General features: G+C 36.1%; 1 protein-coding gene across 1 annotated transcript in view; it reads right to left on the bottom strand.

The window, feature by feature from the left end:
* hs3st3b1a (heparan sulfate (glucosamine) 3-O-sulfotransferase 3B1a) overlaps window positions 1-12,738 on the bottom strand; it is a 46,947-nt gene extending 34,209 nt beyond the window's left edge. Inside the window, exon 1 of the mRNA XM_061974228.1 lies at window positions 12,088-12,738. Coding sequence (XP_061830212.1) covers window positions 12,088-12,578 — 491 coding nt within the window. The 5' untranslated portion in view covers window positions 12,579-12,738. The remainder of the gene's footprint in view (window positions 1-12,087) is intronic.
* Between the last annotated feature and the right edge of the window lie 664 nt (window positions 12,739-13,402).

The raw sequence follows: 13,402 nt of genomic DNA on the forward strand, positions 1-13,402 counted from the left end.
AACAGTGTTAAAGTTGTTTATACGGCTACCCTCAGTGTGACCTGTATGGCTGTTGACTAAGTATGCATGGCATTCATTTGTGTGTGTGAAAAGCCGTAGATATTATGTGATTGGGCCGGCACGCAAAGGCAGTGCCTTTAAGGTTTATTGGCGCTCTGTATTTCTCCCTACATTCGTGTACCACTCCGTACAGCGGCGTTTTAAAAAGTCATTAATTTTACTTTTTGAAACCGATACTGATCATTTCCGAACCGATACCGATAATTTCCGATATTACATTTTAAAGCATTTACCGGCCGATAATATTAGCAGCCCGATATTATCGGACATCTCTAATTAAAACTTTCAGTATACAGTATCAGCATGTGGAATTAAATTATGGAATGGATTCACCAAAGAAATCCAACAAAGCACCAATATGATTCAGTTTAAGAGACGGTTCAAACTACAAGTGTTCACAAAGTACACATAACAAGAATTATGATGAACATCTTGAACCCTTTTTTAAAAATTGTTATTTTATTTTATTGAGACAAAGATTATTCATGTATTTAATATGTGTTTGCTTACTACGGTATATTTGTTTATTTTTTATTTGTTCACTGTGCTGTTACAAAAGCACAGTAAAGCATTTAGGTTTTCAGCACCGAAGGCTTGGAATAACCTACAATCGAATCTTCAACTTCAAACCCTTGTTACATTAAATGAGTTTATAGCTTCTGTGAAAGGATTGCAGTCTACCTTGTCTGTATGCACATGTGTTATGTGAGCAAGTTTTAATGTTGTAAATTTGATGTTTTATGTGTTGTTTACTGTTTTTAAAGGCCTACTGAAACCCACTACTACCGACCACGCAGTCTGATAGTTTATATATCAATGATGAAATCTTAACATTGCAACACATGCCAATACGGCCGGGTTAGCTTACTAAAGTGCAATTTTACATTTTGGCAAAATATCCTGCTGAAAACGTCTCGGTATGATGACGCCTGCGCGTGACGTCACGGATTGTAGAGGACATTTTGGGACAGCATGGTGGCCAGCTATTAAGTCGTCTGTTTTCATCGCAAAATTCCACAGTATTCTGGACATCTGTGTTGGTGAATCTTTTGCAATTTGTTCAATGAACAATGGAGACAGCAAAGAAGAAAGCTGTAGGTGGGAAGCGGTGTATTGCGGGCGGCTGCAGCAACACAAACACAGCCGGTGTTTCATTGTTTACATTCCCGGAAAATGACAGTCAAGCTTTACCATTGGCTTGTGGAGAACTGGTACAACAGAGACTCTTACCAGGAGGACTTTGAGTTGGATGCGCAGACGCGGTACCGTGAGTACGCTTGCAGCTGCGGCTTCCAAACATTTGATTGCTTGCCCGTACGTGCGTGCCGCTGTGTGCATGTCACGTACGTAACTTTGGGGACTTTGGGGAAATATATGTGCTGTATGAATTTTGGGGAGGTGAACGGTACTTTGGGCTGTGGGATTGAGTGTGTTGAGCAGGTGTTTGAGTTGTATTGGCGGGTTATATGGCCGGGGGGGGGAGGTGTTTGTTATGCGGGATTAATTTGTGGCATATTAAATATAAGCCTGGTTGTGTTGTGGCTAATAGAGTATATATATGTCTTGTGTTTATTTACTGTTTTAGTCATTCCCAACTGAATATCAGGTCCCACCCGCCTCTCACAGCATCTTCCCTATCTGAATCGCTCCCACTGCCCTCTAGTCCTTCACTCTCACTTTCCTCATCCACGAATCTTTCATCCTCGCTCAAATTAATGGGGAAATCGTCGCTTTCTCGGTCCGAATCGCTCTCGCTGCTGGTGGCCATGATTGTAAACAATGTGCAGATGTGAGGAGCTCCACAACCTGTGACGTCACGCTACTCGTCTGCTACTTCCGGTACAGGCAAGGCTTTTTTATCAGCGACCAAAAGTTGCGAACTTTATCGTCGATGTTCTCTACTAAATCCTTTCAGCAAAAATATGGCAATATCGCGAAATGATCAAGTATGACACATAGAATGGACCTGCTATCCCCGTTTAAATAAGAAAATCGCATTTCAGTAGGCCTTTAATGTAACCTTGCTGCTGCCTTCTTGGCCAGGTCTCCCTTGGAAAAGAGATCTTTGATCTGAATGGGATTTTACCTGGTTAAATAAAGGCTAAATAAATAAATAAAATGACAGAGAACAAGGAAATCTGCTTCTTCCTACTCCTTTTCGGACGTGCTGTAATGAAACAACTGAAAATGTGCGATGCGTTACATTGCGTCGTATGCACGTTCCAAATAAACTGAAACGGAATATTTGGTGCTCATAATTTGAACGTTATTCAAAAGTCTAATGTGCACAATAGGAGGCATTTTGCTGGTTGTCATGTCGTCAGAGGTGAGGAAAAGTGGTAAAATGAGATTATTTTCTGATTCTTTGCGGCTGGTGTCAGAAGTGCTGACAGGTTCGTTTTATGTTCTTCATGTTGAGAGCTCGCGCCGACTTCCACCATTTCACCACAGCTAAAAAAAAAAATGCCTAGCGAGCAAAAACAACCACCGGTAAAGTAAAGTAATGTTGAACTCCGCTCTTGGGGGAAACTTTGCATCACAGAGCTATCCCAAAGTCAAAACTTCCAAGCGAAAAAACGTAGATGGTGACGTTTGAAGCTTCTCTTCCTGAACTGACTCCAGTGAATGCGCCCATTGTGGCGGACCCCCTGCCGAGCGCCGTCAAAGGGCACTTTCACCCCTCCTGCGTCCATTTGCATACAAAGTGAAGGCAGAGAAAACATGTTTCACACTAATTGTCTTCTCCTTTATTGTCGGGGTTAATGCAGACCTTAGGGGATCCGGGAGTCCCCTTTCATGGAGCTCCATGATTCTGTTGCGCTTTTCTAAAGACTCACTCTGAATTTACTGCCCTCTATCTGCCACTGGGTGCCAGTCAGCTTTCCCCCCCCCCCCACGGACTCGGAGGATTAGTCCGTCCTCTGTGAGTAAGCACGAAGGCCGGCTCACTGTCCCGGATCTTAAAAGGGGTAAAACATGATTTGAGCAATTACCGACAGCCATCAGACTGTATGATGCATATGTTCTTTTTGACTGTACGTGTACTGCAAATGTATAATGTATTTATATTATTCACATGTGAATAATGCTGTATAATAGACTGTATTTATGTTATTCACATGTGAATAATGCTGAATAATAGACTATTTATATTATTCACTTGTGAATAATGCTGTATAATAGACTGTATTTATGTTATTCACATGTGAATAATGCTGTATAATAGACTATATTATTCACATGTGAATAATGCTGTATATTAGACTGTATTTATGTTATTCACATGTGAATAATGCTGAATAATAGACTATTTATATTATTCACTTGTGAATAATGCTGTATAATAGACTGTATTTATGTTATTCACATGTGAATAATGCTGTATAATAGACTGTATTTATGTTATTTACATGTGAATAATGCTGTATAATAGACTATATTATTCACATGTGAATAATGCTGTATATTAGACTGTATTTATGTTATTCACATGTGAATAATGCTGTATAATAGACTAGATTATTCACATGTGAATAATGCTGTATATTAGACTGTATTTATGTTATTCACATGTGAATAATGCTGTATAATAGACTGTATTTATATTATTCACATGTGAATAATGCTGTATGATAGACTGTATTTATATTATTCACATGTGACTAATGCTGTATAATAGACTGTATTTATATTATTCACATGTGAATAATGCTGTATAATCGACTGTATTTATGTTATTCACATGTGAATAATGCTGTATAATAGACTGTATTTATGTTATTCACATGTGAATAATGCTGTATAATAGACTGTATTTATGTTATTCACATGTGAATAATGCTGAATAATAGACTATTTATATTATTCACTTGTGAATAATGCTGTATAATAGACTGTATTTATGTTATTCACATGTGAATAATGCTGTATAATAGACTGTATTTATGTTATTCACATGTGAATAATGCTGTATAATAGACTATATTATTCACATGTGAATAATGCTGTATATTAGACTGTATTTATGTTATTCACATGTGAATAATGCTGTATAATAGACTGTATTTATATTATTCACATGTGAATAATGCTGTATGATGGACTGTATTTATATTATTCACATGTGAATAATGCTGTATAATAGACTGTATTTATATTATTCACATGTGAATAATGCTGTATAATAGACTGTATTTATGTTATTCACATGTGAATAATGCTGTATAATAGACTGTATTTATGTTATTCACATGTGAATAATGCTGTATAATAGACTGTATTTATATTATTCACATGTGAATAATGCTGTATAATAGACTGTATTTATGTTATTCACATGTGAATAATGCTGTATAGTAGACTGTATTTATATTATTTACATGTGAATAATGCTGTATAATAGACTGTATTTATGTTATTCATATGTGAATAATGCTGTATAATAGACTGTATTTATGTTATTCACATGTGAATAATGCTGTATAATAGACTGTATTTATATTATTCACATGTGAATAATGCTGTGCTGTAGAATAGACTGTATTTATGTTATTCACATTTGAATAATGCTGTATAATAGACTGTATTTATGTTTTTCACATGTGAATAATGTTGTATAATAGACTGCATTTATATTATTCACATGTGAATAATGCTGTATAATAGACTGCATTTATATTATTCACATATGAATAATGCTGTATAATAGACTGTATTTATATTATTGACATGTGAATAATGCTGTATAATAGACTGCATTTATATTATTGACATGTGAATAATGCTGTATAATAGACTGTATTTATATTATTCACATGTGAATAATGCTGTATAATAGACTGTATTTTTGTTATTCAAATGTGAATAATGCTGTATAATAGACTGTATTTATGTTATTCATATGTGAATAATGCTGTATAATAGACTGTATTTATATTATTCACATGTGAATAATGCTATATAATAGACTGCATTTTTGTTATTCAAATGTGAATAATGCTGTATAATAGACTGCATTTTTGTTATTCAAATGTGAATAATGCTGTATAATAGACTGTATTTATATTATTCACATGTAAAAATACCTAAGTGTTTATTGTCTATTGTGAGCGAACTGTGGTGCTGAATTTCCCCCAGGGATCAATAAAGTACTTTCTATTCTATTCTATTAAGTCAAATCTCCAGAGCGGAGCTTTATTTTCCGGGGGAGAAGTAGTTAACTTTAAAGAAAAGGAGCCGGTTTCCCACGCCTTCCGAGTCCCGCCGCTGGAAGAGTGCACCTATCGTCGGTGTCCGCGAAAATCCGCCGCACTGTGGCCGGCGTCCCGTTGGGCAGACCCCCAGTGGCGCAGGCATACCGATCACAAGCCGGAAAATAGTAACTCAATGGCACCACAGGGGCTCGACGGGCCCACCCAGTGGACCGCTACCTCTTCTCAAGCTAGACCCGTTTTGTCCGTGGAAGGTGAAGTGAAACACACGGTGAAGCTAATCAGCTTTACCGTTCTCTCAGTTTATATTGAGATGATCTTTTGACAGGAAGTAGCTGCTTTGTTTCCGCTAACTCTTAAAAGGGTTATATCATAATTTTTTTTCTGGTGCACAGACAATCACCACACGATCTTTGACAGAATCGGGTCAGGGTCCAGTGGCATGGAGTCCAAGACGACTGGGGACCCTTTTCTGCTGCAGCCTTCCTCCACTATCGCAGCCATTGTGGTAGTTCTTACTCTTGCTCTTTAACGTCATGCCCAGGATTTACAGCAATGTTAATATTTGGTTACATGTCCCTTGGCAAGTTTCACTGCAATAAGGCGCTTTTGGTAGCCATCCACAAGCGTCTGGTTGAATTTTTGACCACTCGTCTTAACAAAATTGGTGCTGTTCAGCTAAATGTGTTGGTTTGCTGACATGGACTTGTTTCTTCAGCATTGTCCACACGTTTAAGTCAGGACTTTGGGAAGGCCATTCTAAAACTTTAATTGTAGCCTAATTTAGCCATTCCTTTACCACTTTTGACGTGTGTTTGGGGTCATTTTAGGTTGTCCTGAAGAATTTGGAGGTAATCCTCCTTTTGCATTGTCCCATTTACTCTCTGTAAAGCACCAGTTCCATTGGCAGCAAAACAGGCCCAGAGCATAATACTACCACCACCATGCTTGACGGTAGGAATGGTGTTCCTGGTATTTTCTCCTCCAAACATATTGCTGGATATTGTGGCCAAACAGCTCAATTTTTGTTGGATCTGACCACAGAACTTTCCTCCAGAAGGTCTTATCTTTGTCCATGTGATGTCAGATAGATAGATGGATAGATAGATAGATAGATAGATAGATAGATAGATAGATAGATAGATAGATAGATAGATAGATAGATAGATAGATAGATAGATAGATAGATAGATAGATAGATAGATGGATAGTACTTTATTGATTCCTTCAGGAGAGTTCCCTCAGGAAAATTTAAATTCCAGCAGCAGTGTACAGAATTGAGATCGAATTTAAAAAGTAAATAATGGGGGTATAAATGGAAACAAAATAGAAAAATACTACAATAAGAATAAAAATAAAAAGCAACAATGAGAATAAAAATATAACAGTAAAAAAAGAATGCACATATACCAGACCTGGGCCACATGCGGCCCGTTGAGCTTTTCAATCTGGCCCGCTGGACATTCCCAAATAATTTTTTTAGATCTTTAAGATGGAAAGTGTAGCTGCCATTATGATGTGCAGTCATGTTTTCTAATGACTGTAAGTCTTCAACTATACTAAGTCTTTCAATGCTTAGAATCTGCGATTTTGGATGATATACCAGTTACGTCGGTAATCTTATGAGTTACTATGGTCATCTAATTAGTTACTATGGTAATCTACGTCACAGCAGCTCAGACGAGGCACCAAGCAGTGTGGGCGGGAAGCGTTTCCACAGACGCGGAAGGAGATTTTTTACAACAAAGTTCTAGAGCTTCGTGATATATCAGATATATCAGATTGTAGGTGGGTTTATTTTGTACCCTTCGCGTTCATAATTCACTGTTTGTTGCATTTTTGTTGCGTTTCACTTGATTGTAAAATATGTCGATCGAAAGGGGGTGTAACATTCATATTTTGTCAATATTCAGTGTTTTATCGTTCATAGAAAAATGTAGAATTCAATTTTTTAAGGCGGTCTGTCATAATGTTTTTAGCATTCAATCAGACATTATTGTGAGGTTTTGTATTAGTGTTCCACATTTTTTTTCTCTAAATGTGGCCCCCGAGTCAAAATAATTGCCCAGGCATGACATATACTAACCCTTATGCCACTGTGCTGCCCCAAAGAGAAGCCAAACTTTGAAAACCTTCTTCCCTCATTAAATTTCCTTGTTTGAGAACACACCAAATTCAATTAAAAAAAATCATAAAAAGCCACATAAATTCATAAACTCAATTAAATATACAAATATTGCAGTCGGTACATAAAAAGTTGGGAAAAAAGACAAACTAAACACTAAACCTGTCTGTAAATTATGTCAAAAACAGCTTAAAAGATCACTAAAGTCCTTTGAACCGTGGTTCACTTCCTCTGTTATAGCCCACTTTGAAACTATCTTTTTTTTTTTTTTTTTTAACACCACATCTTGATCCCTGTACATTTTGCACAACACAACAAACTTGTACCTAGCACTGTTTAAAAAAAAAAAAAAAAAAAAAGAAAAAAAGATCAATATAGTGACATGTTTCTGACACATTTCTAGGAAAGCAAGCAAGCATACTGAAAACCTGCTGATCCCTGAGTTCTGGCACGGTTTTGCTTAAAGAAGAAAAACAAATGGCTGGCAATGGATCAATATAAGTGAGAGTTTATCTTCTTGAATCATCCCCTCTGCCTGCTGAGAGGGTGATAGCATGATGCAGTTGGCTGGATCAGAACCATAAGCAGATGTTTTCTCAGATCACCAGCCACAAGCAAACTTGATACATTACACCTTTCAAGCCTGGGTATCTGATTTGATTGTGTAACTAAATGTTCCGGAAAGACTGTTCCAGGTCATGCAAACAAGCACACTGTCATTTTGTAAATAATACAGAGAAATCAGACTCATGCATTGTAAGGTTGTGCAATAGGTAGATAGATAGACACACTCTGCAAATATCTGACTTTATAACAGTGTAATCATGAGGTGTTACTAGGGTTGTACGGTATACCGGTATTAGTATAGTACTGCGATACTAATGAATCATATTCGGTACTATACCACCCCTAAAAAGTGCCGGTCTCCCACCCGTCGTGTCATGCAGACGAGCATGTTCGGCAGCGCACAATCACTGAGTACTTACAAGCAGACACAGTGTGTAGACAGACAAGGGAGAATGGACGCATTTTGGCTTAAAAACTAACACTAAAGGTGAAGTTATAACAAAAAATGATTTTCAAGGTAAAAAGTGATTTTCAAGGTTAAAAATGATTTTCAAGGTAAAAAATTATTTTCAAGGTAAAAAATTTTTTTCAAGGTAAAAGTTTTTTGAGGTAAAAAATGATTTTCAAGGTAAAAAATGAGGAAGAGGTGCTTTAAGACATGGCTTGCTACATAGCGGCTATAGGTAAAAAAAAATTTTTAAAGAAATTTTTCTTTTTCAAGGTAAAAAATGATTTTCAAGGTGAAAAACATTTTTTAAGTTTAAAAATGATTTTCAAGGTAAAAAATGATTTTCAAGGTAAAAAAAAAATATCAAGGTTAAAAATGATTTTCAAGGTAAAAAATGATTTTCAAGGTAAAAAAAAATTTCAAGGTCAAATTTTTTTTTCAAGGTTAAAAATGATTTTCAAGGTAAAAAATGATTTTTAAGGTAAAAAAAAATGTTCAAGGTAAAAAAATTTTTCAAGGTAAAAAATGATTTTCAAGGTAAAAATTATTTTCAAGGTAAAAAATTTTTTTCAGGGTAAAATTTTTTCGAGGTAAAAAATGATTTTCAAGGTAAAAAATGAGGAAGAGGTGCTTTAAGACATGGCTTGCTACATAGCGGCTAAAGTCTGTCCACAGTCAGCGGTATTGTAATTACTTCAAAACCTATAATCCTTGTCTCCATGGAGATAAATCAAGTACGTTTATTTCAAGTATCAACCCTGTAGGACAAGTGATACAGGTTGTGTTAAAACTTGTCTATAGTTGACAAAGTCAAGACAATATTTCATTATGTCTGATCATTAACCATTAAGACTATCATTATACTTAGAACACACTACACACAAGTGAATGTGTGTAGTCAACAGCCATACATGTCACGCTCAGGGTGGCCGTATGAACAATGCTAACACTGTCATAAATATGTGCCATATAGTGAAACCACACTGAACAACGATGACAAACACATTTTGGGAGGATATTTGCACCGCAACACAACATAAACACTACAGAACAAATTCCCAGAATCCCCTGCAGCACCAACTCTTCCGGGACGCTACAATATAAGCAAACGCCATTGGTGGATCTACACCTATGATCCACTGTAATGATACCAAGTACAGGAGCGTATCTAGTTGATACTACATCAATTTTTTAGCATCACAAAATCTTCTTTAATTTTTTTTAAATGTATATTATGTTTATAAACTCAGGAAATATGTCCCTGGACACATGAGGACTTTGAATATGACCAATGTCTGATCCTGTAATGACTTGGTATCGGATTGATACCCAAATTTGTGGTATCATCCAAAACTAAAGTAAAGTATCCAAACAAGAGAAGAATAAGTGATTATTACAATTTAACAAAAGTGTAGATAGAACATGTTAAAAGAGAAAGTAAGCAGATATTAACAGTAAATGAACAAGTAGATTAATAATTCATTTTCTACCGCTTGTCCTTAATTATGTTGACAAAATAATAGAATGGAAAATGACACAATATGTTACTGCATATGTCAGCAGACTAAATTAGGAGCCTTTGTTTACTTACTTACTACTAAAAGACAAGTTGTCTTGTATGTTCACTATTTTATTTAAGGACAAACTTGCAATAAGAAACATATGTTTAATGTACCTTAAGATTTTTTGTTAAAAAAAGCCAATAATGCAATTTTTTGTGGTCCCCGTTATTTACAAAAGTACTGAAAAGTATCGAAATAATTTTGGTACCGGTACCAAAATATTGGTATCGGGACAGCACTACTTCATTATAACATTTATATAAGACTTTTAAAGTAATTTTGATAGTAGGCTATTATAGCTAATATAGACACTGACGTCATGTGTTGCCTTCATTATAACACTTATATAAGACTTTTAAAGTAATGTTGATAGTAGGCTAATATAAACACATCATGTGTTGTCTTCATTATAACAGTTATATAGGACTTTCAAAGTCATTTTGATAGTAGGCTATTATAGCTAATATAGACACTTACATCATGTGTTGTCTTCATTATAACACTTATGTAAGACTTTTAAAGTTATTTGATAGTAGGCTAATGTAGACACTTACATCATGTGTTGCCTTGATTATAACACGTATATAAGACTTTTAAAGTCATTTTGATAGTAGGCTAATATAGACAGTTACATCCTGTGTTGTCTTCATTATAACACTTATATAAGACTTTTAAAGTCATTTTGATAGTAGGCTAATATAGACACTTACATCATGTGTTGTCTTCATTATAACACTTATATACAACTTTTAAAGTCATTTTGATAGTAGGCTATTTTAGCTAATATAGACACTTAGATCATGTGTTGTATTCATAATCCCACTTATATAAAACCTTTAAAGTCATTTGATAGTAGGCTAATATAGACACTTACATCATGTATTTCCTTCATTATAACACATATATAATACTTTTAAAGTCATTTTGATAGTAGGCTAATATAGACACTTACACCATGTGTCGTCTTCATTATAACACTCATATAAGACTTTTAAAGTAATTTTGATAGTAGGCTAATATAGCTACTATAGACACTTACATCATGTGTTGCCTTCATTATAACACTCATATAAGACTTTTAAAGTCATTTTGATAGTAGGCTAATATAGACACTTGCATCATGTGTTGTCTTCATTATAACACTTATATAAGACTTTTAAAGTCATTTTGATAGTAGGCTAATATAGCTATTATAGACACTTGCATCATGTATTGCCTTCATTATAACACTTATATAAGACTTTTAAAGTAATGTTGATAGTTGGCTAATATAGACACTTACATCATGTGTTGCCTTCATTATAACACTTATATAAGACTTTTAAAGTAATTTTTGATAGTAGGCTAATATAGCTAATATAGACACTTACATCATGTGTTGCCTTCATTATAACACATATATACAACTTTTAAAGTCATTTTGATAGTAGGCTAATATAGACACTTATGTCATGTGTTGCCTTCATTATAACACTTATATAAGACTTTTAAAGTCATTTTGATAGTAGGCTAATATAGCTACTATAGACACTTGCATCATATGTTGCCTTCATTATAACACTTATATAGGACTTTTAGGTCATTTTGATAGTAGGCTAATATAGACACTTACATCATGTGTTGCCTTCATTATAACACTTATATAAGACTTTTAAAGTCATATTGATAGTAGGCCAATATAAACACTTACATCATGTGTTGTCTTCATTATAAGACTTATATAGGACCTTTAAAGTCATTTTGATAGTAGGGTAATATAGACACTTACATCATGTGTTGGCTTCATTATAACACTTATATACAGCTTTTAAAGTCATTTTGATTGTAGGCTAATATAAACTCTTACATCATGTGTTGTCTTGATTATAACACTTATATAGGGCTTTTAAAGTCATTTTGATAGTAGGCTAATATAGACACTTACATCATGTGTTGCCTTCATTATAACACTTATTTAAAGCTTTTAATTTTTTGCAGCTCCAGAAATATTTTTTATTTATTTTTTTGTATTCTTGGTCCAACATTTCGGGTTGCCAAACCCCTGCCTTAAAGGAAGGACTTTAACATATAGCTTTTGCACAAACATTGTTGTTAGGAAGTGAAAATGCGCGTCACCTGTACCACTCCAGTCCCTTGTCGTAGTTCCTGTCAAAGAAGTGCGGCTCCGCTCCGGCGGCGCGCACGTCAGGGTGCAGGCGCAGGAACTCCAGCAGGGCGCGCGTCCCTCCCTTCTTCACCCCGATGATGATCGCCTGGGGTAGTTTATTAGCCTCCGACACATTGAGGAGATTATTATTCCCTAAATGATCGTCCGTCCTCCCGGCGTCCTCCCAGTCGTCCCCTCTGCTGTCCAAGTCGTTGTCGTTATTCAGCAAATCCCGCAACGGCCCCACGGAGGAGCCCCGGGGGTCCACTTGGGGCTCCGCGCGGCTGTAATACGCCTGCAGGTCGGGCACGGTGGAGCTGTAGCCCACGCAACAGTAGATCATGTACACCCACAGGGTGAGCATAATGCAGAAAATAAACACTTTGTTCTTCAAGTGGGATGATGGCACGACATGGAGACCGTGGAACACCGGGCTATATTCCATAGACGCAGGTTGCATTCCAGGTGGTGCATGGCATCCTGGCAAAAGCGCACCTTTACTTTTTACACTTTTAAAAGTCCCTCAGAAACATCCACGGAAGCCTGGCGACGCGCGTCCGCGTGCGCGTGGATGAATTTATGTGTAAAAAAAAAAAAAAAAGAAGGTGCGCTCCCATCACTCGCCGTGCAGCGTGTGAGCGAAAACACGCTCAAGTGGGTCACGTTATCTGCGCCGTCAGTAGGTAGCCCTTCAAAGTAAAAGAAGCGCCGGCACACGGATGGTTCACGCCCAGCGAAACACAAGTAGAATAAACCATCATACTCACAGGGAGACTTTTTAGGACAGCAGGTGCGTATGTAACGTCTCTTTAACGCGAGGTCAGCCAAATATCAAGGTGTCTCACTGTGGTAGGTTCTTATTTTGAAACCCATATTGCTTTGCTGTTTACAGTAGAAACCGACTGTATGGCAATCTAATGGTGGAATAAAATAACAAGTGAACATAACTACTAGTATTAAAACCATTTTTTTGCTGAATTTTGGCCATAATTATTGTTGTGTTACTCCATTATACATCATTTTTATCAGAGGGTTTTTTCATTTTAGTCCAATTCTTCCTCAGGTGTATGATACACTGCTAGTTATTGGACGATGCCCCAAAGCCTAACAGGATATAAAAGTCCTTCATTTTTTAAACGGCATAACAATATGTTGGATATATCGAGTTTTTACATTTTTTTTTTATCAAAGTGTCTCAATGTGGGAGGCTTTTATTTTGAAAGCAATATTGCTTTGCCGTTTACAGTGGAAACCAACTGTAAGGCAATCCAATGGTGGAATGAA

The sequence above is a fragment of the Nerophis lumbriciformis genome, linkage group LG22 (assembly GCF_033978685.3).
Source record: "Nerophis lumbriciformis linkage group LG22, RoL_Nlum_v2.1, whole genome shotgun sequence".
NCBI lineage: Eukaryota > Metazoa > Chordata > Actinopteri > Syngnathiformes > Syngnathidae > Nerophis > Nerophis lumbriciformis.